The sequence below is a fragment of the Cnephaeus nilssonii genome, assembly GCF_951640355.1.
Source record: "Cnephaeus nilssonii genome assembly, chromosome: 6".
Taxonomy (NCBI): Eukaryota; Metazoa; Chordata; class Mammalia; order Chiroptera; family Vespertilionidae; genus Cnephaeus; species Cnephaeus nilssonii.
The window spans coordinates 40344966-40372320 of NC_137077.1; the positions used below are offsets into that span (position 1 = coordinate 40344966).

General features: G+C 38.6%; 1 protein-coding gene across 2 annotated transcripts in view; it reads left to right on the forward strand.

The window, feature by feature from the left end:
• Positions 1 to 11922, forward strand: part of LRRK2 (leucine rich repeat kinase 2) — a 134443-nt gene extending 122521 nt beyond the window's left edge. The window contains exons 45-51 of one of the 2 annotated variants that reach the window (XM_079773719.1): positions 507 to 700; positions 2578 to 2650; positions 3428 to 3612; positions 5276 to 5428; positions 6822 to 7034; positions 8686 to 8753; positions 10106 to 11922. In XM_079773719.1, the coding sequence (XP_079629845.1) occupies positions 507 to 700; positions 2578 to 2650; positions 3428 to 3612; positions 5276 to 5428; positions 6822 to 7034; positions 8686 to 8753; positions 10106 to 10227 (1008 nt within the window). In that variant the 3' untranslated portion in view covers positions 10228 to 11922. The remainder of the gene's footprint in view (positions 1 to 506; positions 701 to 2577; positions 2651 to 3427; positions 3613 to 5275; positions 5429 to 6821; positions 7035 to 8685; positions 8754 to 10105) is intronic. The other variant, XM_079773720.1, reaches the window with a different exon arrangement.
• Positions 11923 to 27355: the final 15433 nt, after the last annotated feature.

Below are 27355 nucleotides of genomic sequence, written 5' to 3' on the forward strand. Positions count from 1 at the left end.
GTAGCTGAGGACAGATCTGTTGTGAAGAGTGCAACTCAGAGCTGTTCATAGCCAACACTCAGAGCAGCTCGGGGCAGGTGCACCTGACTGAGAGAGGGGCTCTGGGCACAACTTCTGCAATAAGTTGTATTGGCAAATAGAAAATACATTCCTAGATTTTATAAATAACCTAATTTTTCACTGTTGTCTTGAAATACATGTTGTGCCTAAACATCACTTTTAAGAATGAAAAATCTCCTCCTGTTACTTCGATGGAATGTGCAATGGTGAGAAGTAACTTTCAATTTTCAGTTTTAGTTTCAGATGCATTCTAGATAGGCAAAGCTTGTTTGCCAGTTAACTCATTTATTGTTGAAGATTAAATAAAATTGGTATTATTTTTAAAAGCAAAAGAAAGAAATTAAAAGAGTTCAGTATGTGGATGGCAGAATATTTTTATTTTCTATAAGTTCTGGTCAGTTAATCTAGAATCAGTTTCTTTAGAGTGTTTTTTCTCTTCTTAACAGGAAGTTACCAATAGCAGAATACTGTGTCTGGCCTTGGTGCACCTGCCTGTGGAAAAGGAAAGCTGGGTTGTGTCTGGGACACAGTCTGGCGAGCTCCTCGTCATTAATACTGAAGATGGGAAAAGGATGCATACCCTTGAAAAGATGACTGATTCTGTTACTTGCTTGCATTGCAATTCCATTTCCAAACAAAGGTACACTAGTAAATTTGACCATTGGGGTAAATTTACATATCTTTTAGATAACTTAAATGTGTGCAAATTATTATAGCATCAGCAAAGATTGCTCAGTTGTAACATTTTCCTATTGTTAAAGGGAATTGTGGGAATCCACAAAGGTATTTATTTTTCTGTATACAGATCAAACTGAGGTATTTATAAAAAAGGCCAATTATTTCTTTAGGCCACCAACCTTGTTCCTGGTTTTACTCCATTTCTTTCTTTTTTAAAAAAATATATTTTATTGATTTTTTTTTTTTACAGAGAGGAAGGGAGAGGGATAGAGAGTTAGAAACATGATGAGAGAGAAACATCAATCAGCTGCCTCCCCCACTGGGGATGTGCCCACAACCAAGATACATGCCCTTGACCAGAATCGAACCTGGGACCCTTCAATCTGCAGGATGACGCTCTATCCCCTGAGCCAAACTGGTCAGGGCACTCCATTTCTTTATCATTCCTCATATCAACTTACCTTTGCAGGACCTCTTCAAAGATGACTTCTTATTCATTCTTTCTTTGAATATGTATATATCAATAGCTTGTTATATGTTAATCTAAAACATATGGGTTAACTATCAAATTGAAAAAAAAGTTCAATAAATTAATTCGTAAGTTGTTAATAGGTGAAAATACTTAACCATGATCAGTTGTCGGGATCTTATCTCAAAGAAAATTATCTAAATAGCACAAGTTCAGGTGTAACAGGTTAGTTGCTGTAATCTATGTGGCGGGATGATTTCCGGAAGCCATTAAGATTATTGCACCCCAAAAATCCTCTTTGTTAAGTCAGTAAATATTAGAAAATAAATATTAGAAAAATGTGAAGCCCAAGTGTTTGGCAGCTGACCATTTCAAGTAAACCATGTTTGAAATTTTAAAGTTGCAATTGTTTGAATATTGTTAAAGAAAAATTTCATCAGATGTAGTTAAATAAGCAAAGAAGACTTTATTGAAGACTGTTGCAATAGAGAAGAGAGACTGGACTCAACTCTGCTGAAATAAAAGCCAGGGGAGTTTTTTGGTTTTTTTTAAAAAATATTTTTTATTGATTTTTTTACAGAGAGGAAGGGAGAGGTATAGAGAGCTAGAAACATCGATGAGAGAGAAACATCGATCAGCTGCCTCCTGCACACCCCTACTGGGGATGTGCCCGCAACCAAGATACATGCCCTTAACTGGAATCGAACCTGGGACCTTTCAGTCCATAGGCCGATGCTCTACCCACTGAGCCAAACCGGTTAGGGCGCCAGGGGAGTTTTTTTTATTATTTTAAATTTTATTGGGGTGACATTAGTCTACATGAACATATTGGTTACATGTGTGGATTACTAATTTACAAACTCTGTATGTAGGACCATGTGCCCACCACCCAAAGTAAAACCTTCTCCTGTCACCTCATATTAGGACCCCTTTCTTAACCACTCGAATGAGTAGTGAGAAAGTACTGGAAGACTTTGGGGTGAAGGGAAGTTGTTAGTGAGACTGAGCCATCTGTCTTGGCAAATTGGTCCTTATTGAAGTTAGGCTGGGACCCTCCCTAGAGACTGAGAGATGGGCCACTCTTTCTTGAATATATTTGTAAGAGAGGGTTCCAGGATTCTTGAGAAAGGCCTATAAAACTGGCAAGAGGCTAGAAGAAGATTTACATCTCAACTGGGCTGAGAAAGAATTTACAGTTGTAAGGGTTTTTTTTTTTTTTTTTTTAAGTAAATGATGTAAGAAAAGGGATCAAGGGCCTATAGTCAGGAAGAAACCTGCCTAAAGATTTAATCAAGCTAGGGAAAAGGATAAGGCCACCTTGGTCAAGGTAAACATTCTTTTTGTAACAATTTTGACATTTTTTCTTTTAGCAGGCAAAAAAATTTTCTTTTGGTGGGAACTGCTGATGGCAACTTAGCAATTTTTGAAGATAAAAGTGTTAAGGTAAATGTTGAATGCAATCTACATCAAATTTATTTTAAGTTCTTTGTTTTATGTATGCTCATCCCCAGCTCCTTCTAGAGTGATTATAAACTCCCTGAGAGCAAGGATCATAAATTCTGCTTTTTGTCTTTTTATTGCTTCATAAAGTCTTGTATACTGTATATCCTCTATAAATACTTACCGATTGAGTATATGCTTTATATGAAAGAAACTAAGGATAAAAATGATAAATGAGATCTGATGTCTAATGTAGGAATATGAATAATTCTATTTTTATGTAAGCAAAGTTGATAATTACTTATAAATATATTGTGGAAAAACAAAGGAAACAAGTTTTAAATCAGGTTTGCCATCAAGTTTTTCTTTAGCTTTGAAGTTATCATTTAACTTTCTGTTCTCTAGATTCTCATTTATCAATAAAGCATTTATTCATCTGTGGTTCCAACTATTCATTCAGAATTCTACCCCATCATACTCCTTGTTATCAAAAAGCTTATCATCTAATGAGAGACAGAGAAGTAGAGTCAAATATGTAGTTTATTTCCGGTGCCATTTTTGCATGGAGAAGTGAAGAGCTTGGTTATAGGATAATATTTTGAATACTGGTTGAATTGAACCCTGTTTTTATAAATCCTTTAAAAAAATGTATCCTGAATTTTTATTTTAATGCCTGTAACCATATAAGATGGGAAAGTAGTTTTTAGAAAGCTTAAATTGTACAGTGTTTCATTCTGCATATACCCAGTAAACTGAATGTGTTTTCTCTTTGGGGCAAAGTGTAAAGGAGCTGCTCCTTTGAAGATACTCAATATAGGAAATATCAGCACTCCACTCATGTGTTTGAGTGAATCCGTGAATTCAACTGAAAAAAACATTATGTGGGGAGGATGTGGCACAAAACTTTTCTCGTTTTCTGATGATTTCACCATTCAGAAACTCATTGAGACCCGGACAAATCAGCTGTAAGTTATTCCTGTGTATGCAATTAATTTATCATTGTATTTGTGATATTCTTTATAATAAAGTCAATAATGCTGTTGATAATCCCAAATGAAATATGCTAATTAGACTGGGCTGACCAGCCATCTTCCAGATGTCCAACTTCCTTCCGGACAAAGCCATGATGGTGGGGGCCGAGGCAGAGGCAGTTAGGGGGTGATCAGGCCAGCAGGGGAGAGCGGTTAGGAGCAAGATCAGGCTGGCAGATGGTTAGGGGTGAACTGGCATGCAGGGGAGGGCAGTTGGGGGCGAGATCATGCCAGCAGGGGAGGGCCGTTGGGGACGAGATCAGGCCAGCAGGGGAGGGCCATTGGAGGCGAGATCAGGCTGGCAGGGGAAGGCTGTTGGGGGTGAGATCAGGCTGACAGGGGAGGGCCATTGGGGGTGACCAGGCTGGCAGGGGAGGGCAGTTGGGGGTATTAGGCAGGCAGGCAGGTGAGTGATTAGAAGCCAGTGGTCCTGGATTGCAAGAGGGATGCCTAAATTGGAAGTCAGACATCCCCCAAGAGGTCCCGGATTGGAGAGGGTGCAGGCCAGGCTGAGGGACATCCTCCACCCCCTCCCCCCGCCCAGTGCACAAATTTTATGCACCAGGCCTCTAGTATATAGATGAGATCTATAATATTATGGCTATACTAGTGTGGAAAAAAGAATGATTAATTTATTTTTATAGGTCAGGGAAGAATTTCACAGGAGCTGACATTTAAGTTAAGCCCCAAAGGCTAACTAGAAGTTTGCCAATACAGATGGGGCCTATGTTAGCCAATCTGTTTGTAAAATATGTAAAATGCCAAATGTCCTAGGTTGAAAATTGATATTTTAAAATGCTTGTCATTTTCTTTATTTTCAAAGGGGGGAAAGATGTGAATTTTTTTCCCCTTATAACTTGACTGGCTTTTGTTGATGCAAATGTACCTTTTGCTTTAATATTTGCAGATGTTGCCATTAAAATTTATTTTAACATCTTGTTTTATAACTCTAGGTATAGATGGCTAACAATTTTTGACAATGGAATTTTCTTGCCACATCATAAAGTCACTGATATTATGATGATATTTCTTTTAGAAACTATGATGTTTTGGATATTTAGGCAGTATAAAATTCTATAAAGAATAAGATAAGCTCTGGCTGGTGTGGCTCAGTGGTTGACCATCAACCTATGAACCAGAAGATCACGGTTTGATTCCTGTTCATGGCACATACCTGGGTTGTGGGCTCAATCCCCAGTAGGGGGTGTGCAAGAGGCAGATGGTCAATGATTCTCTCATAATTGATGTTTCTAACTGTCTCTCCCTCTTCCTTCTTCTCTGAAATCAATAAAAAACATTAAACAAAAGAACAAGATAAGATTAAAATTAAAACCAGAAATAAACATTAATTATGATCTTTAACTTATGTTATTATCAAGTGAAAAGTACAAAGTGACCAAAAATAAGTACCATAGTAAGGTATATATTTAGTTCATATTAGAAAAGTGGAAAAAAACAAACCCTGCCAATACACTAGCCTGTTTCTTTTTCAAAATGCTGTTAATATTTTACGAGCAATAAGAACTCATTCAGGGTCACATTACATGTTAAAATAGAATAAAAATGAATAGTAGTGACCTTCTTTTTTCCCCCCTAGGTTTTCTTATGCAGCTGTCAGTGACTCCAACATCATAGCAGTGGTGGTGGACAGGGCTCTCTACATTGCTAAGAAAAACAGCCCGTTTGTGGAAGTGTGGGATAAGAAAACGGAAAAACTCTGTGAACTAATAGACTGTGCGCACTTTTTAAAGTAAATTCACTGGGATTTTTTTCCTAAATTTTATTTTTTTGCAGGAGGCACACAAGATCCACCTCTTAACAAAATTTTAAGTGTACAATATATTATTGGTGACTATAGGTCCAATGCCATTGGTTCTTTATTTTATGCCGGTAAGAGCTGTCTTGTCTTTATTCTTCAAATTTTACAGACAGGGCAAGTATGACTTACTTTTCTTCCTTTCTATCTCTAAATGGAAAGTTAAAAAGAAAAAAAACAAAACACCCGGAAATAAAATTGTTCATGCTTTTCAGCACCATGTCTTGGAATCCAGCAAATTTCATTTTGGGAAAAAAAAATAGCATAATACTTATGGTTTCTTCAGATATTATAGAGAATACTCTCTAATGAAAAAATAGTACATTATTAAAAATGACCATACTGTATTCATTGCTGGCTCTACATCTAGTAGAATTATAGTATTGATATTACTAATAATTAGACTGTGGGTCCCAAAATATTGTGTTCTTAAGTAAAAGGTCACAAAATAATACAAAAATATGGGGGAGGTGGGCGCACTGGACTGGCCAATGCACTAACTACAGAGGGAGGACCAAACCCGAGCCTGAGAGCCAACTCTCAGTCTGATACAGCGAGCATGTCCGGACAACCTCAGACTTGACATCAAGCACATCCTTTGTTGCTACTGCAAAGAAATAGGACCATCACCAGCCTGACTTGGTAGCCGTGTTCTACTTCTGTTTTGTTTTTACTGAATACATTTTAATACTCTGAAGAACATTTAGATTAGACCCTATGTCCATGAAAGGAGACTTCAAAGTTTTCTTTCCTAGGATCTTTTTATCTTACAGCTTTTCCCCTGCTTGGGAAGGAGATTTTTGTGCAGATTTGCTGACAGTTGAAGTTCCAAAATTATTAGGATACTTTCATTCCTGATACCTCATTTTTGTGATGACTTATTCGTTAGCTCAGGGGGAAAATTAGTGGTTTGTATTGATATCTTTTACGTATAAATGATTATAATTTTATTTTTCTTTGAGGCTTTTATACTTCATGGAAAGCTTTTGAAAATAACGTTTTTCCTTCTTATTGGGAAAAATGTATTCTTTTTGTACTGGGTTTTTATTTATAAATATTGTATTTATCTTATTGAGCTCAAAATTTCTTGAAGTTAAGAGGCAATTGTGTTCTGTTTGAGAATTTATCCTTCAAGTAGAAAAATATGGCCTGGTGGCATTCAGTGTAAAGCAAAATTAGTTTTGTATAATGTTAATGAAATATAATGTCTACTGTTATGCATTCATAATTTAAAATATTATATATTTGTGTATATCTATATAGACACATCTGTTGTATCACTTAATCATTGAAAAAGCATTAATGCATACTTTCTTTATGGTTTTAGGGAGGAAATGGTGAAAGTGAACAAGGAGTCCAAACACAATATGTCTTACTCGGGGAGAGTGAAAACTCTCTGCCTGCAGAAGAACACGGCTCTCTGGATTGGAACCGGGGGAGGCTACATGCTACTCCTTGACCTTTCGACTCTCAGGCTTATCCGTATAATTCACGACTTCTGTGACTCTGTCCGAGTCATGATGACAGCGCAGTTAGGCACGTGTCTTTCCTATGGGTTTTTCTCATGTTCTCTAAGACTATAAAATATGTTGATCTTTAAGTTTTCCCTTCACTTTCCAGTGTCACTTGAAGTGTCTCAGAAGTTCACATAGTGAAGCACAGGACTGGGACACGTTTTGAATAGGTCATTAAAGAAACGGAGAGAGTAGATGCTCTCCACCCCATAAGGGAAGCAGATTATTGCAAGAGCACACAAGTCTGGGTTTTACTTCCTCTTTTTCTTTATACCTAAGGTAAAATGGGAATGGATAATGTTGAGTGTTTTTTACTTTTGACCAAAGAAATGAAAGCAAATGTTTATTTTTATTATAGTTTAACCTTCCCACCCTCGTTAAAGAGTTCTGTTTGGCTTTTCATTCTATAAACAAATTTATATTGTTGTAACAAGATATGCTGAACTCCTTCCTCAACCTACAAATATTGACAAATCATGATGTTTTACTCAAGACTGTATCTTTCCTTGCTCATTTGAATATGATGAAATCATGATGGTGCATGGAAAATATTTTCTACATAAATAATCACATTTCATTCTCTACTTTTCACTAATTATTTGGTTTAAAATAATAATATTAGTATATGTGCAAAGTTGATCACAAAAATAACATTATGGGGTTAAGTTCTATGAAGGTAGAATTTGTGTCGCTTTGGCAAATAAGTAATAAACTGTTTGATAGGGTGAAGAAAATAGTAAATTGTTTTACAGGAATATATTAAGGAGAGACAAGTGTTTCTCCTCCCCACGCCCCATTTTCCATGCATGGATATCAGAGTTGCCCGGGAGTTAGAATGAGGTGCTGCTAGCGATTGGTAACTGTCAGGACACAAGTCAACAAGCAGAGCAGGTGGTCTGTAGTGAGTTGCTCTCTAATCTTACTCCTCCAAGGTGGTTACATCCTCTCATTTAATTTGTGTGTACTTTGGGACCCATCAACGTTGTTCCCTACTGAGATTTTAGTGGGATTTCAATGGGTTTAATTGATTTTTAAAATAAATTTAAATGTAACATACAAGATAGAGCATGATCTGGCTTCACCCACCTCTCTAGCCTACATCATTTGCCACATTCCTCCCAGCTCTTGCTGGTCTAGAATAATGTTTAGTCCATCTTAAATACCATGCTTCATACTGCCTGAAGGTTTTGCATTTTCTGCTGAGTTAACTTAGTTACTAATTAGAACATAAACTCCTGTGGGTTGGATTTGCATGTGTTTGTTCACCCCTTTATTCCCAGGGCCTGGCCTAGGCCTCAGACATAGGGGACTTTTGGTGACTATTTGTTGAATAAGTTAATGAATGACTTGAGGAGAAAAATGGCTTTGTGACAGAGTATCAGTGTATCCATCCATAATGCTCTCCATCCAGATGCTTCCCATTTGGCCAGTGCCTTATCAAAATACTTTCACACACACAATCTTATGTAATATAACTTTTGGTAGAGGGGTTATAGAAGAGTTTCTGGTCTTCTTGTAGAGCTTTTTATTAAATATAATTAGGTGTCTCTGAAAAAGTAAAATGTAAATTAAATTCCAAGGTTTTGTGTCTTAAAATGTGAACTGTACATTTTTAGTCCAACTTACATTTTTTTTAACAGAAAACTACTCTTTTTATTTTTATTTTTGTAAAGGAAGCCTTAAAAATGCCATGTTGGTTTTGGGATATACCTGGAAAGGTACTGAAGATATGCAACACCAAAAAGGTAATGTTTAATAGGATATTGTTTTCCAAACATAGTGTGATGATATGGAAGATTATAATATGTGCTTTATACATTTACTAGTGTTCCCGTTGCAGGAAAAATCCTGCAATAGGGTTTCCTGCTGCACTCTATCCCACCCTGCCTGCTCTCCTCCCTTGTCCCCTGCCCCACGATCTCCGCCAGCCCCCCTGCTTTTCTAACTTCTCCGCCAGCCCGCTCTCCTTCCTTCTCCCCTGGCCCCGCCTCCGCTCCTCCCTTCTCCCCAGGCCCGCCTTCTCTGCCAGCCCCCCTGCTTTTCCCTTCTCCCCCGGCCCCGCCTCCACTCCTCCCTTCTCCCCCGCCCCGCCTCCGCTCCTCCCTTCTCCCCAGGCCCGCCTTCTCTGCCAGCCCCCCTGCTTTTCCCTTCTCCCCTGGCCCCGCCTCCGCTCCTCCCTTCTCCCCCGGCCCGCCTCCGCTCCTCCCTTCTCCCCCGCCCCGCCTCCGCTCCTCCCTTCTCCCCAGGCCCGCCTCCGCTCCTCCCTTCTCCCCCGGCCCCGCCTCCGCTCCTCCCTTCTCCCCCGGCCCCGCCCCTTCTTCCCCGTCCCCGCCTGCTCAACTTCCTTCTCCCCCGGCCCCGCCTCCGCTCCTCCCTTCTCCTCCCCCCGGCTTGCTTGCTTCTCTGCAGCTTTGCTCCCTTCTGCAGCTCTTGGCTTCTTTCTACGCTGTCGCGATATGCAAATTAGCCGCCATCTTTGTTGGGATAATTTGCATATTTGTCCTGATTGGTTGCTGGGCGTGGCTTGGCTGGTGGGCGTGGCGAAGGTGCGGTCAATTTGCATATTTGTCTATTATTAGGTAGTAAGTAATACATATGCTATAAGACTTTAAGCATTTTTAATTGATAGCTTCTTTATAGTGCAAATAATTTAAACACAAATCTTCAAAATTAATTTTCAGTGATTTAGGGGTGTTAAATATTTATTTTATGACAAAGTAGAGATATCAGCCATTATAAAATTAGAACTACCCCAAATTTAAACTAAATGTGGACATTTTTCCTTGCATCTTACCTACCCATTTGATGCCTGATTTTGAACAGTGTTTGAAAAGCTCTATTTCTTTCAGAAAATTAGATGTTAGGTTATTAAAGGTCCACATTCTTTTTAAAGATTTAGTTGTTAGTTTAACAATTTTTAAAAAACATTTCCCAAATGGAATCTTTATATATAAATGGCAATAATTTAGTAATTATATATAGGTATATTTCTATATACGCATTTGTCCAAAGTAACTGAATATAAATTAATGAAGTTAAAATAAAAATACCTTATGGCACATCTTTGAGACATTATTTCATTTTTTCATCTTTCTAGAATTACAATCTTGCTTGTCTATTTGGGACATCAATCTTCCACACGAAGTGCAAAATTTAGAAAAACATATTGAAGTGAGAAAAGAATTAGCTGAAAGAATGAGAAGAATAACTGTTGAATAAGAGGGATATCACACACATTTTTATCTTTGGATGGGAAAATTATTCTCTCTCTTGTAAATACTTCTTTAAAAAATGTTTACATATGAAAAGGGTATTCCCACTCTTTGAAGTAGCTCATGTGTATATGAAGGAATGTTTATATGTTTTATTTTAAAGGTAAATATTGTAAAAATAGTTACCATTGAAAAAGATCTATTTAAAGTATAAAATTATAATTCCTATGTATCCTAATTAATTTTATGAATTAAGTATTGAAAGAAAACCTATAAAAAGTACTTAATTGCAGCACTTATACTAAAATTTACAACGTGTAAAACTTTTTTGTTTTGTTATCCATAATGAAGGTAAACTTAATTTTACATTCTGTGCTTAAAACAAAGACTATTGCTTGATTACTTTCCAGATTTTCTGCAAAGTAGATTAAAAATATTAGGACAGTTTCTCATATAATACATTCTTTCAGATTGCTTTTTAATGCAGTTATCATATGTGCTTGTAAATAGTCAATGCATTTGCACTAATAAAATCCTATATTGTAATGAAAGCCAATTGGTTGCTGATGCAAATAATGCATCTTACAACTTTACTCCATCGGAAAGAATGTGGCATGAAACCACAAAATGTACTGATGGAAAATGTCACATATTGCCAAAGCCCTCATATCCAGCCCTCTGTCTTTTCCTCTTTTGGTACCCTATCTTTGAATGTGGATGCCCTGAATTTTATAACATGTAAATGCAATGTTCAGTCCTTCCAGTGATAGTTCCATGCTTTTATTGAGATTCTCCGTGCTAAGCCAGACCATGCCCCACTTGCTACTCTTTCTACTCATCTCTTTTCTAAATTTTTGGCCCTGCAAATCCTACATCATTTAGATAGAAAGCCTGTTTTCAGAACCGTGGAATCCTACAATTTCCACCCAGACCATGGGGCCTCGTATACAACACTCCTTAGTTTGCTGAAGAAGAAAGGAGCTTTAGCTGTGATGGGTACTTCCTAATGTAATTTTCTAAATCATACATAAATTTAAAAAATATCATCCTGTAATAGGAGTATTGGGGCCAAATATATAGGTAACAATTTGTCATTTCTGCTTTAAATAGAAAGATTTGGTGAATCACTTCAAACAATTCCCTATGGTTGGATTATTCGTCTATGTAGTATTTTCAGGACTGACTGGCATTTTATTATATGGAGACTTTAGATTTGTTTATATGAAGGGTATTCAAATTATTTTGTAAAATTTTATTTTGTATTGGTTTTAGGTATACAACTTAGTGGTTAGACAATCATATACTTTACACAGTGTTGCCCTCGATATTTCCAGGATCCCAATTGGCACCATACATAGTGATCTCAATATGATTGATTATATTCCCTATGCTTTATCTCCTTTCCTGTGGCTATTTTGTAACTGCCAGTTCATCTCTTCATCTGTTTTACCAAATGAAGGGTAATCAAATTCTTAACCTTGAAAGACTCTACTTTTCAAAGGGACCTATGTTTTAATTTGTTATGTAGTTTTTAAAAGTCAGAAATGATAGAGCTGTTTGTTCCTGTGAAATTTCTCATTGTAACTTTGTATTTATATGCAATTTTTTTTACAAAAGACAATTATGGAGACATATATAAATGAACATTGTATTTAAGTGGAATAATAAACATTTTTTAAAGCCTGTTTGTGAATTTTAAAAAATTATGATAATGTTTCATTTTTTCACATGTCGGTCTGGAATCCATCTAATATGAAACTTTGTATTAATCTGTGTATGGGACAATCCACTACAGGAAGTGTTAACTGAAGTTTTCTTTTGAGGATTTATTCCATTTTCTATAATACAACTAGTTTTCAGGAATCCAGGATAAAACGTGATGGGCATGATATGTTCTATTTTTAAGTTCTCACAAAATTTTTTTCACTAGAAAAAATACAGGATTTTATTGTTCTCCTGTCAAAAGGCCGGTCTGTGCAGGACGGGGGAGTGAGTTTTGACAGCAGGGAGGAAGCCCCTGCTTGCCAGCGGTGAGCGGTCCCACAGGACCACAATGACCTAGTCCTGGGGCAGGAAATCTTGGAGATGCAGCGGTCCGTTGACTGGTTTGGACTTCTTGCCACTCTGGGGGACCTCCTTCCCATGCCCTAACAGTGGTCGGCAACCTCATTAGTCAACAGAGCCAAATATCAACAGTACAACGATTGAAATTTCTTTTGAGAGCCAAATTTTTTAAACTTAAACTTCTTCTAACACCACTTCCTCAGAATAGACTCGCCCAGGCTGTGGTATTTTGTGGAAGAGCCACACTCAAGGGGCCAAAGAGCCACATGTGGCTCGTGAGCCACAGTTTGCCGACCACTGCCCTAGCACATGTTGCAGTGCCTGTCAAAAGCCTTCCCACCAGCTTCTTGTTGTTGATGAGCAGCTGGGTGTTGTTCTTGACCCACTGGGGAGGGGGCTGAGTTCAGTTCCTCCTCTTCCCGCTTCTGCAGCTCCTCGGGGTCACCGCTCTAGGGTTTGTTGAGGCTCATGGTGGCGGTGGCTGAGCTCTGGGAATGTTCCTGTCTCCTTCTTGCATCTGCCTCTGAAGATACTCACAAAATATTTTTTTAAATAATTGTTTACTTTTAAATATTGAAACAAAGAATACAATTTTATAGCAGCTGAGTTAAAAAACACACACACAAAAACAAACAGGCACAGTGATTTAAACATGTTCCTGATCAGAGCCTTAAAATAATCTGCTCATCATTATCAAAACATCAGCATTTATCTTAACAGAAAAGATTCTTTCGGGGAAGTTTTGCCTTTAAAAAAATGGAGCCCTTCATCTAACTCTGGCAAGTGCTATTGATTATGCGTGAACCATGTTAACTACAATGCAACTTTTTATCGAGAGAGTAAGACAGATATTGATGAAACACAGCAGAAGTAGCAAAAAAGATGGTGAGCGTACAAATGTTCAGATATGGAGAAGAGATAAAGCCCAAAACCCTTGGGACTTTTCATCTCGATGTAATACATCACTGCAGACAGCGGAACACAGCCTGGGAAATGGAGCGTTTTTCATGGGGAGCCATCAGCAATACAGTAAAATCTTAAACCATAATCACTCGGGAGAAACGGAATTCCTCATGCTCCATTCTGGCTAGTTTCCCACTCTGGGTGCCATGGCTTCCAATAGCAATTCAGAATCTGGCTGCTGACAGTACACAGATACTTGATTTTTTCCGATTCCTTAGCATTCAGAGGGTTCCTAGTACCTTGGCTCTCAGGCAAGAAGCAGGGAAGACCCAAAGGCCTGCAGCCTGAGCAAGTGTGAGTGGTGAGCAGAAGCCTGCTTCTCCTTCTGCACCCTCCTCCCCCTGTGTGGTTTCTTGGGAGTCGCTGCTTGGGGGAATCTCAGCCCAGGACGAAGAACAGGGAAAGGGAAGGAGTCTCAGCATCTGGGTCCTGGGGGCTGCTGCGTGGCCTCCGCGAGAATCTGCTGCTCCGTGGCCATCAGGGCCTTGGAAACTAACATGGAGAACCTTCTGTGTGTCACCACCCCGAGCTTCCCCACGTTTGCTCATCTGACCACCCAGAGGAGGAGGCTACTATCCCCTTTTATTTATGAAAATACAAACCACGGTGATAAATGCTGTGTTAGAAGTACTGCAGGAGAATAGAGAATGCATCTACTTGGCCAGAGAGTAGAAAATCCAGGAGGATCACACACACACACACACACACACACACACACACACACACACACACACCCTGTGCTAATATTTCAGCAGAGCCATTCAGAGTGGGCTTAAGCATTTGAGGCAGAGGGATCACATGTGCACTTCTCTTGGGAAGGTGAGCTTATTTCATCCCACTCCTAGAGAATGTCCATCTGGTGTATACAGCGGAAAGGTACTTTACCATAGTGGCAGCCCCGCGGAGGAAATGTTTTGCAAACTGATTGTCTCACGCTGTCAGTATTTTGCTTTCCTGTTATACATAGTACTAGAAGCCCGGTGCACGAAATTCGTGCATGGCGGAGGGTTGTCCCTCAGCCCAGCCTGTACCCTCTCCAATCTGGGACTCCTGGAGGGATGTCCGACTGCCCGTTTAGGCCCGATCCCTGGGATCGGGCCTAAATGGGCAGTCGGACATCCCTCTCACAATCCAGGACTGCTGGCTCCCAACTGCTTGCCTGCCTGCCTTCCTGATTGCCCCTAACCGCTTCTGCCTGCCAGCCTGATCACCCCGTAACCACTCCGCTGCCAGCCTGGTTGATGCTTAACTGCTCCCCTGCCAGCCTGTTTGCCCCCAACTTCCCTCCTCTGCCAGCCTGGTCACCCCTAACTGCCCTCTCCTGCAGGGTTGATCACCTCCAACTGCCCTCCCTTGCAAGCCTGGTCCCTCTCAACTGCCCTCCCTTGCAGGCCTGGTCCCTCACAACTGCCCTCCCTTGAAGGCCGGGTGCCTTCCAACTGCCCTCTCCTGCTGGCCATCTTGTAGTGGCCATCTTGTGTCCACATGGGGACAGGATCTTTGACCACATGGGGGCAGCTATATTGTGTGTTGCAGTGATGATCAATCTGTATCTTACTCTTTTATTAGATAGGATAGAGGCCTGGTGCACGGGTGGGGGCCAGCTGGTTTGCCCTGAAGGATGTCCCGGATCAGGGTGGGGTTCCCTTGGGGCATGGGGCGGCCTGAGCGAGGGGCCTGTGGTGGTTTGCAGGCTGGCCACGCCCCCTGGCAACCCAAGGGGAGGCCCTGGTATCTGGAATTTATTTTCCTTCTACAATTGAAACTTTGTAGCCTGGAGCGGAGCTAAGCCTGCTGCTCCCTGGGGCGGCAGCCATTTCTGTGGCAGTTAATTCGCCTTCTACAATTGAAACTTTGTAGCCTTAAGCAGGTGAGCCTGGCCAGGGTGTGCGGAAAGCTTTGCTTCCCCTGTTGCCGCCGGCAACCCTGGCCTGCTCTCTCAAGCTCCATTCTGCCGCCATTTGTTTGAATTTGTTTACCTTCTATAATTGAAACTTTGTAGCTTGAGTGGAGGCTTAGGCCTGCAATGGCTATGGAAAGCTTGGCTTACTCTGTTACCTGGGAAACCTTGCTCTCTGTGGCTGTAGCCATCTTGGATTGGGGTTAATTTGCATACTTGCCCTGATTGGCTGGTGGGAGTGGCTTGGCTGGTGGGCGTGGCTTATGTAGCGGCGTGATGGTTAATTTGCATATTACCATTTTATTAGAGAGGATAGTGCAGATGGGGCCTATGTCAGAATAATTAGGCAACTACAGATAGAAGATACTTGTAGGCAAAAAAAGGGTTTTCTGGCAATAAGATGCAGCTGGATTTCTGCTGCCAATCACCAGATACATACAGCTTTGTCAAAGGATTGAACCAGAAAATCTTTGCTACAGACAGATGAATAAGAACATTGTTATTTTGACTTAAGTAACTGTTTTTAGAAAGAGATAAGTTTTCTTTTCTCCTTTTTTCCTCCATCCCTCCCTCCCTCCCTTCCTTTTTCTTTCTTTTTTTTTTTTTTTTGCCCATCACCATATCCCCCCTATGCCCTCTTACACCTCCATCCACTCCCCTTCTCTGCCACAATCACCACACATTGTTCATATCCATGAGTTTTTTTTGCTCAACTCCCCGCACCCCCTCTCCCAGGCCCAGCAGTCTGCCTGTTCTCTATGAGACTGTTTCTATTTTGCTTGGTAGTTACTTTTGTTCATTAAATTCCACTTTTGAGTGAAATAATATGATACTTGTCTTTCTCTGACTGGCTTATTTCACTAAAATTCCACTTCTGGGAATTTATCCAAAGCAACCCAAAACATTAATTCAAAAGAATATGTGTACTCCTGTGTTCATTGCAGCATTATTTATAATAGTCAAGATTTGGAAGCAGCTCAAGTGTCCATCAACAGATGAGTAGATAAAAAAGCTGTGGTACATCTACACAATGGAATACTATTCTGCTTTAAAAAGGAAGAAAAATTTATCCTTTGTGACAGCATGGATGGACCTGGAGAAGAGATAAGTTTCTTAATATACTTCAGGATGTGGATTTCTTTGATGAAAGACTACAACTCAGGTTAAACAAAGTATGCCTAAAAAGAAATAGAAAAGGAACTTGTGCATTCAAATGAAGACTATTCTTTAATAAAATTTCATTTGGAGGCTCTGTGTTCATTTAATCAATGCTGCCATTATTACTCAATTATTAAAACTTACTTAAAGAGTCACTTTAAAAAAAGAATTTAAAAAAATGTCCCAAAAGGAACCAGTGAGAATAATTTCACATTTAGAGATAGAAAGACTTTGGCCTAAATTTCAGATTCAGCATTTACTAGGTCAGAGAACCAGACCAAGTCACCCAAGTGGCCAGAGAACCAGTTTCCTCATCCATAAAATGGCAAGAGTGGTGTAGCCACCTTTTCTAGAGGGATGAGGGTAAAATGAGATCATGCCCATGAAATCATGTAATTAATTCCCAGGCAAGTCACATGTAAAGAAGAATTAGCTAGGAAGAGGGTAAAGATACAAAAGGGGACAATCTGTAATACTTTCAACAATAAAGATAAATTTAAAAAAAAAGAAAAAGACCACCTCCTATAATAAAAAAGAGAGAGAGAGAGAGAGAGAGAGAGAGAGAGAGAGAGAGAGAGAGAGAGATTTAGATTCTGATAAATATATATGTATTGTCATCTCTAGAGTAACCACTAAAAGAATATGAACAGAGTACAGCTACTCTTGAAAACCCAGGGGTTAGGGGTGTCAACTACTGTGCAGTCCAAAATTTGAGTGTAGCTTTTGACTCAACAGTAGGCCTTTCATATCCATGAAGGCAAAGCCTGCATACAAAGGTCTGACTGTATTTATTGAAAAAAAAATCCACTTATAAGTGGAATCTATATAGTCCAAACTAGTTGATGAGAAAAAAAGGACTCATAGAATATTTTTAACCCAAATGAAAACAAATTAGTGAAGTCAAAACATGGAAAAAATTGGACATAAAAATATAACATAGGTATACAATTAATATATCAGTGCTTACATTAGATGTAAATAAAATAAATGAAACAATTAAGACGTGATTTTCAGATGATAAAAAATAAGTCCATCTGTACACTATAAGATACATCTAAATTTTAAGAATACATTAATATTGAAAAGAAAATAATAGAAACACACACACAATCATACACATACATGCACAAGTAACAACTAAAATGAAGCCAAGGCAGCTAGCTACATGAGACAAAATGGACTTTAAGGCAAACGTCATTACCAAAAATAAGCAGGATCACTTTTTTGAGGCCCTAGGCAGGGCACCCCAAAATATCCTGCTATGGCATATTGATTACTTTGAATTAAAGTTACTTGACAAGGGGCCGGTGCCAGAAGGGAACCTTACCCTCCCTTGTGTCCTGGAATTCAGGAACTAAATCTTCCATGCGACAGGTGTCCTCCCTGTACCGGAAAGACACCCCCTTATTGCCAGAGTTAAACAACTCGGGGCTTAAAGTCTGTTTAATTAAATCTTACTGCCTCTTTTCTAATTTACTATTTTGTTTAAATTCTTCTTAGTGAATACTCAAACCTTCCTTAGATTCCTTTCTAGTGAGCACTAACTTTTTATTTTTTGTCCGGTCAATTCTTCACAAGTTTATTCTTTCTTTGTCTAGAAAGTATACAAGGGTGCCTGGTTTAACCATCTCTTTGAGCCTCATTTTATTATCTGAGTATCATATTGTGGTGATTATCCCGTGCCGACATGTCAAATTGGGTTTTCTCTTGTTGATCTAATGTTTTATCAACTTTATTATTTTATTACTAGTCCAGCCATAGAACTACCAGTAAAGAAGGGTAGAGTTGGGGAATTCTCCCCCTTCCTGAGAACCTTATGGTGACAAATATTTAATTCACTGTGAAGATATAACTTACATTTATGTATATAGTATGTATTTGAATTGATATAATTACATATTCTCAAATACATAAAAAATAAATGAGAAAAACTACAAAGAATAATGAGACATATCAGAGTGAGAGATTTTAACATACTGCTCAGTAATTGATAGAATATTGTACCAGATTGAAGAAGAACCAATTAGTGAGAACAGAGGATTGACCAAAACAATGAACAACTTGACATGATAGACATCAAAAGATATTGCAACTCATATCTTTACCGTATGTGGGTGTTATTTTCCATCACACAAGAAACATCTACAAAAACTGACCACGAATTGGCCCACAGTCATTAATTTAATTATTTAATTTATAAAGTGCTGAAATCATACAAGTGTATTCTCTTACCAGAATGGGTGGTGTGACAGACATAACAAAGCTTCTGTTAATCTCATGGAAAACTTTGAAGCTGCGATAGGCCTCAGAGTTAAACTAAGTTGGGGTGAGAGGCCCAGGCCTTTGTACCCACACAAACCAGTCATCAGAAGTGGGATGCCTGAGGAAGGCAGAATGACCTTGGGCCGAACAACACTTTCAGCAGAGATATCTCTAGGAGAAGGCTGGAAGCTAAGTTGACAATCTTCCCAGCAACTGAGGGGATGTGTCCTTCAGTTCCTGGTGGCATTGAACAGCATCTGTGATAGGTACCTAAATTCCCGATATGTTCCTAAAGTAATAAATGCATGTATAAATAACCAATGGCTTTGAACCCATTTGTTGATTCTCATGAAACAGGGATGACATTTTGAAGGACTTCTGACATACATGAGACAGAAGACACAAATAAGGATCCACCCAATGTGGACAGCTATAACCCAAAAGAGGTATGCTCTCAGAATAAAGGCGAAATAGACCCAACTCACTCATACTTTTGCAGTTCCTCAATCAAATTGTCTTGTTGCTGAGCATAAGAAGGTGGTGATAAAAGAATCTGAGGCACTGTAACTCTGAAGTCATGATAGATTTCCACCACATGTGTTTTAAAAAAAAACCACAGGAGATTAATTATTGAAAGCAGCTCCACTGGTAGTGTTTAGGTGCCTGAAAAAAGAAAACCTACATCTTCTATGTAGAAATGTACATTTATCCTATCTCACAAATAATATAAATGAATTTAAAGGCAATAAACAGTGTACAGCCCACATAAACAAAGCCCACAAGAAAAGAGGACAACACGAGAGAGAAGCTTCAGAATCAACTCAGAGCAAAAGGAGACCAGCTAAGAGTCCAAACACTGGAATTGTGCAGCCTAGAATTCTGAGATTAAAAACAAACTTGAAAATTTCTTCAGGGCACAGGAAACTACAAATATAACCAAAGGGATGTGAAAACCAATCAAGTGAAACTTCTAAAAAGAAAAAAAATACAATACTAGTAATTATAATTAAAAGTGCCATGGATGGGTTTGATAGCATTATAGACATAGATGAAAAAAGTGAACAAACTGGAAGTAAATCAAATAAATTTTGCACCATAGATAGAAAAATAGATTGAAAATATAAACTGAGGGTTCAAGAGTCTTGTACGATGGGATAAGAATGTCTCACGTATAGCTTCTTGAAGTGTCAGAAGAGAGAATGTAAGGAAGGTATGTGTGAAGAGAGAGTGGCTAAGAAAGAGCTAGAGCTGATAAAAGATACCAACCTATGTATACACAAGAAGCCTGGGGAACCTAAATTAGAATAAATTAAAAGCCATCTTCAGACAGGGAAACCAAACTGAAAATACAGATCAAAGAAAAAGTCTTGGATGAGTCTCATAAACAGTTCTATGTGAGAGAAGCAACACAGAAAGAATGTACACAGAATACCTCCATTCATATAAATTAAAAACCCTAATGTTCATGGATGCATGTATAGGTGGTAAAACTATAAAGCAAACAAAGAAATAATGATTACAAATGTCAAGAGAGTGACTATCTCTATAAGAAGGGAAAGAATTCTGTTGAAAAGCCAGCAGGTGGGGAGTAGGGATGCTGGGAAATATTCTATCTCTTGACCTAGTTGGTGGTTAAATGGGGTTTTGTTATATAATAGTTCCTTAAAGAATATATTTATGTTTAATGTATGTATTCATGTATGCTATCTCTCTATTAAAAATAAAACACACTAATTGACTTCCACTAAATGAAGTAAAATTGTCCTGAAAACAGGACAATTTAAATTTCTGTAGTTCTTATTTCTTCAGGTTTAGTTTTGATTTCCCCCCAGCCTGTCAAGTGTTAATAGGGCATGTGGTTTAATAGGGTATAACATCTTAGAGATAATGAAATGAATCACTCATTTCTAGTTAACATCACTATATAATGCTTCATTCCATTTTAACATTACAATTAAGACCACCCGAGCAAAATAATTCTGAAAATTTAAGATGAGATTGTTGTGTATTGAGACATACTAGGAAGCAGAGAAGAGCAGTAGGTTTGGTCAGATGATCATTTTAATTTAATTTTTGACATGTTTACTTAAGCTTCTTGTAAAACATATAGATGGAAATGCTCAGTAGGCAGCGGTGGATGCCGATCCAAGACCCAGAGGACATTGTGGAGACACACGTCTATTTGTAAGCCATCTGTTGAGAGGTCATCTGTATCAGTTTGTTACGGTTGCTATCGCAAACTGCTGGCACCTGGATCTATTTTCTCCCAGGTCTGGAGGCTAGAAGTCTAAGTAGGATCAAGGTGTCTGAGGGCTGTGAGGGAAGGAGTTGCTCCAGCCCTCTCTTCTGGGTCTGCAGATGACCATCTCTACCTGCGTCTCTACATTGTCTTCCCCGTGTACGTGGCTGTCTTCAAATTTCCCTTCTTACAAGAATACAAGTTATATTTAATGAGGGTTTAGCTTAATGACCTCCTTTTAATTTAATTACCCCTTTAAAAATCCTATCTCTAAATATGGTTACATTTTTAGGTACTGGGGATTAGGACTTCAATATATGAATCTTTGGCGGGGGAGGTGGGGGGACACAATTCATCCCATAACACTATTACTTTTAAAAGAGGAGAGTATGAGATGGCCAATGCAGAGGGTATACTGGAAAAAGAAGGGTCTGGAAAATATCCATATTAATAAGAGATAGAAGAAGGGACAGGTTGAGAAGATAGTTTAAAGAAGGAGGTAATCAGTGGAATCAAAGGGACAGACCATTCAATAAGGATCTATGCGGCTTGAATAAAGCAAATGAATGTGGTCATGCAGCCATATATGGTGACCATTTAGAGAATAGTTTATAGAACGGAAGGCTGACTGAAGTGGGTAGAGGAGTATGTCCAATAAGAAGGTGCAATGGGAATGGAAAGATAGCAACGAATGTTCGAATGTAGAAGAATGAACTTGGAAAGAAGCAATGATATAATAATGTGGGGGTAATCATGTAGGACCAATGATAGATGATCTTTAAAATTATTGCTTTAGATTGAGCACAAACCATTTCAATGATACAAATGGAGACAGAAGACACAGACATAAAGCTATTATTGTCGGAAATATGGCTCACCACAGATTTCTTTATCAGAAGAAAGCCAGTATTCAACTTCCTCTTAATATTTTACTTAGGGAAATTTACACTAAGTTGTAACTACCAGTGTCACTGTAATATGCTCAAAATCTTGACATTTCTTGTTTACTTTCATAAAATCATTATCTTGTAAGTCTATTTTAACATTACCAGTTTCTTCTGCCAACTAAATAAACTACTTTAAAAATTTTGAGAAGTTAAATTGGAAGTGGTTATTTACCATAGAAAATTATTTATGCATATATATCTAATGTTAAGTATTATTTATATGTAAATAATTATATCCATTTAAATAACATTTATTTTAAAATGTAATTGTATTCTTATTTCCCTTGGTATGAAACTTCCCTTATAACAAACATTTTGTCATTTTCAGAAACTCAATTTTCCAATGCAATTTCAGATCATAATATATAAGAAAATAGGGAACTTCTTGTTCCACAATCCAAATAGATACTGTTAAACATTTTCTGTATTTCCTTCCGGTACAAATGCTATTAAAAGAACAAACTATCTTGCCCATACTTGTGCCATTGTTCATTTGACTGTTGATCTTTCCTCTGACAGTGTATCATTAGGTGTACAAACATTTAAGCCACGTCCTTTTAAATCAAGAAGGAAACATTCAACAATTGTTCTTTTGATGGACATGCTTTTAATCTATGTACATCAGTTATGCAGTATATTTTTTGGTATTAGTAGATTATTTTATCAAGTTGATATACTATTGCCAAAGAGTTAAAGTGCTTAATTTACTTGTAAACACAAGCTACCCAGTGAAAAGTTCCAGAAAATAGAACAGTCTGCCTCCTATAAAAATTATTTTCTTTTTAGGAATAATATTTAACATTTGCTAAGTTTATAGTTTTAATTGCTTGTAAAATACTTTCCTCTTATAATGCTATCAATGATGGAGACTTTGAAATCTTAGAAGGTGAAAAGAATAACCTACAGTGAAATCCTTGGAGCGGTTTGAAGAGGAAAGAGGCACTAGACTCCAACAGTTGTGTCTATATTGGGGGGACTCACTTTGTAAATTATATGAATGTTAATCACTGAGTTGTACACCTGAAACAAATAGAACATTATACATCAACTATAATTAAAACATAAGAATTATTTAAGAAAATAAGTTATGGAAATGAAAAAAAATCAGCAAGAGAAGAATAAGAGGAAACAGCAAATGAGGTAGAAAACAAAAACAAAAAAACAACAACCTTGGAAACTGCAGAAGTCAGAGTGTAACAAGAAGGAAGAATTAATCAACTGTGTGTTATATGTTAAGAGGTCAATGAAACCAGGACTGAAAACTGACTGTTTGATTCCATTGTCCTTGACAAGAGCACATTTTGTGCAATGCAGTGATGAGTGAAAACTTAATGTGAGTTGAGTTAGTCATGAGATAATGAGAAGTCAGGAAATGGAGTCAATGAGCCCAAGTTACTTTGTGAAGTTTCATCATTAAGGGGAGCAGAGAAATGGGAAAGGAGCTGAAAGGGAAGTGAGTTCAATGGTTTTTAAAAATAAAAGCATTATCGCCCAGCAGGTATGGCTCAGTGGTTGAGCATCAACCCATGAACCAAGAGGTCACGGTTCAATTCCTGGTCAGGGCACATGTCTGGATTGTGGGTTCAATCCCCAGTGGGGTGGGGAGGCAGCCGACTGATGTTCTTCTCTCATCAATGTTTCTATCTCTCTATCCCTCTCTCTCTAAAAAGAATCAATAAAAACATATTTCTAAATAAAATAAATGCTTTATTAAGATATAATTCAGATACCATACAGTGTTTTGGTTTGTTATATTTATTGTTTTTTTTTTTAAAAGAAGGGCAAATAATGGAAGTGTTTATATTGCTGGGAAGAATACAAAAGGGGAGGGAAAACCTGATGATGAGAATAGAGGTGAATAAATTACTGGCATAATATAGTTGGGTGGAATCCAGTACACAAATGGGAGGGAGCCTTAGATGGCAGCACAGAGAGTTCATTTGTATTAAGAAGGTAGAGTACACGGTACAAATACCAGTAATTAGGAATCTGTGGGAAAGGGAGCTTGTGTTTCTCTTTTGATGGCTTTATTTTACTCAGTAAACTTGGAAGTGAGGCCATTAACTAAGAGGGAGGACGGGAAGGAGGTATTGGATATTAGAGAAAAGAGAAAATATAAAGTAGAAGCATGTGAAAGCAAATGGACTAGAAAATATAATTACCTGGATATTTTAAGGGCACACTTGGTAACAGATTTAAGAAAAATAAGTTAGCACGACTGTGTATTTTTATCGTGTCATATTAATCTACATGCAATATAGAGTAGAGGAATTTCATTTAAGCCATTTAAGCCATAATTGGGGTTTTTCCAAGCAAGTATAGACAAGGCCAAGGAAGTTAAAAATTTATGCAAGTAAATAATGATAAATGATAGAATTTAAACCATGTAAGAGGGTACCTGAATTGATGAGAGGAGTGAAGCCAGAAGATTGTTGGAATTAGACTACTAGAATGAGTGATATGGAAAGAGAGAAGTTGGAGTTGAGACTTCAGAATGTTTGAAATTGCATTTGACTTTGTTCAAAATGCATTTTCCATCTAGAATCCTTCCCTGATTCTGCATGTCCAAGTCCCAATTTTTTTTCTTGCTTCAGCCCTTAAAAAATATCCTCTCTGTGATATTTTTCATGTTTCTCCCAAGATAAAAGAAATCCCACCTTATCGGAATAGACATTTCTCCAAAGAGGACATACAGATGGCCAATAGACATATGAAAAGATGCTCAATGTCACTAATCATCAGAGAAATGCAAATTAAAACCACAATGAGATATCCCTTCACATCTGCCAGAATGCCTACCATGAATAAATCAACAAACAGCAAGTGCTGGCAAGGACATGGAGAAAAGGGAACCTTTGTGAAATGTTGGTGGGAATGCAGATTGGTGCAGCCATTGGGGAAAACAGTATGGAGTTACCTCAAAAAAAAAAAAAATTAAAATAGAACTGCATTATGACCCAGTGATTCCACTTCTGGGAATATATCTGAAGAAACCCAAAATACGAATTTGAAAGAATATATGCACCCCTATGTTCATTGTAGCATTGTTAAAATAGCCAAGATTTGAAAGTAGCCCAAGTGTTCATCAGTAGAAGAGTGGATAAAAAAGCTGTGGTACATTTATGCAGTGCAATACTACTCGGGTGTAAAAAAGAAGGAAATATTACCCTTTGCAATAGCATGGATGGACTTGGAGAGCATTATCCTAAGTGAAATAAGCCAGTCAGAGAAAGACATGTACCATATAATTTCACTCATACGCGGAATCTAATGAATAAAATTAACAAAATAGAAACAGACTCATAGATAGAGAACAGACTGACAGCTGTCAGAGGGAAGTGTGGTTGCAGGGCTTGATGAAAAAGGTGAAGGGATTAAACAAAAAACCCACACAAAACTCATAGACATAGACAACAGTATAGTGATTGCTAGACGGGGAGGGTGCCTCGACCTGCATGGCAGCGTTCAGGATCTGAAGGAGGGGCTGATGCACAAATGAAAATGCTATATAAGAAATATGAATTGGGGGCCAGAGGGTGTCTCTTTCATGAAGAGCACACTGACCTCTGGCCAGTCCACTTTTTATTTACTTGAATACACATTTGCCCTTTAGCAATGCATACAGGCATATCAAAGATAAAATTTGGTAAACAGTAAAAGGATTATCAGGTTAAGGAATTGCCTTGAGCCACCACTATCTCAACAGATGAGGTGCTTAGTGTCAGCTCTGTTAATGCCCAAGGTCCATCGGCCTCCGTGCACTCTTGTGACAGTATCGCCAAACGGTGGCTTCCTGCAGGAAGGGAGTAAGGAGAGGTAGGAGAGAGAAATGGAGATGGAAAGAGACTTAATTTTGGATTGGTGAACACACAATACAATATACAGATGATGTATTATAGAATTGTACACCTGAAAGCTATATAATTTTATTAACCAATGTCAGCCCAATATATTCGATAAAAAAAGAAAAAAAATTGGTAAGAACAAAGAAAATAGTTTTCAAAGAGCAGCCCGGTGCTGGATAGCTATAAATCAGAGGGTTTGATGAGTTCAGGATGCTGCTAAATGGGGCATTTATGGACCAAGCTGAGCAAACCAAATAGTTCATGGACAAATAAAGTCAGGAGTGTGCTCAGTGTCCGGTTTCCAGACTTCCACTACCCCTTGGCACCTCACTCTGATGCTCACTCTCATTTGTCTTTTAGAGGCTACTTTCGGATATGCTTGTTCCTTTTATCCCCAAAAATAATGACCTTTAAGCCTAACAATAATAATAATTGGCTCCTGAGAATGCAATTTTGGAGCCTCAGTTTTCGTTTGGTTGTTTTGTGACATTTCATTTTGGTTGGTTGTTTTGTCTTCTGCAAAGTTCACAGCACAACTAAAATCTGCAAATAAAAATCTATTATTTTTAGTAAAAACAGAAAAAAAAGAAAAGAAATATCCCTTTCCTAGAGCAGAGAGCACACGAGTAAAAGCATTCACTATCCACCTGTTTATTTCCTTTAGGTTACTTAGGAAATGAGTGGATAAAGGGGAAGGAAAGGGTCCATATATATTTTCCCCCTTTTCTGGGCTGCTTCTGCTTTTCTGGAGAGAATACACAGATGACTGTTTTCCCTTTAGCTACTGAAGTCTTTTCTTGGTAGTGATGGTAGCAGAAATAAAGCAGATTCTCATCAAAGTGAAGGAGTTGGCCCTTCTATTTTTCAGGCCCACCTGGTTGGTACTGGGATTCCTGGATTGTTACTCCTCTCTGCCTTGCTTAGCACAGGCCAGACATTCTCCTCTTAGACCCTAACTTGAACTTCCTCCCTTCACTCCGGAATACCTACCGTATTTTCCGGCGAATAAGACAACTGGGTGTATAGAAGATTTTCCTGGGTTAAAAAGTCATCTTATACGCCAGAAAATACGGTATATATATAATTCATGCATGGTACTTTCTATTTAATTTTATTACTGTCTTAAAACATTCTTTTTCTGATATTCTCATTTTAATTTCTTCTACTTATTTATATATCCACTAGAGGTCTGGTGCACGAAATTCATGCACTGGGGGAGGGGGGTGACCCTCAGCCCAGCTTGCACCCTCTCCAATCTGGAACCCCTCGAGGGATGTCTGACTGCTGGTTTAGGCCTGTGGGATTGAACCTAAACTGGCAGTCAGACATCCCTCTCACAATCCAGGACTGCTGGCTCCCAACCGCTCTCCTGCCTGCCTGCCTGATTGCCCCTAACCGCTTCTGCCTGCCAGCCTGATTACCCCCTAACCACTTCCCTGCCAGCCTGATCACCTAATTGCTCCCCTGCTGACCCAATTGCCCCCAACTTCCCCCACTTGCCGGCATGATCACTCCCAACTGCCCTCCCCTGCTGGCCCGGTCGCCCCTAATTGCCCTTCCTTGCTGGCCTGGTTGCCCCTAACTGCCCTCCCCTGCTGGCAGGATCGCCCACAACTGGCCTCCCCTGCCGGCCATCTTGTGGTGGCCATCTTGTGACCACATGGGAGCAGCCATCTTGTGCGAGGGCATGAGGGTCAATTTGCATATTACCTCTTTATTATATAGGATATATAGGATTATGAAGTTCATGATAAAAA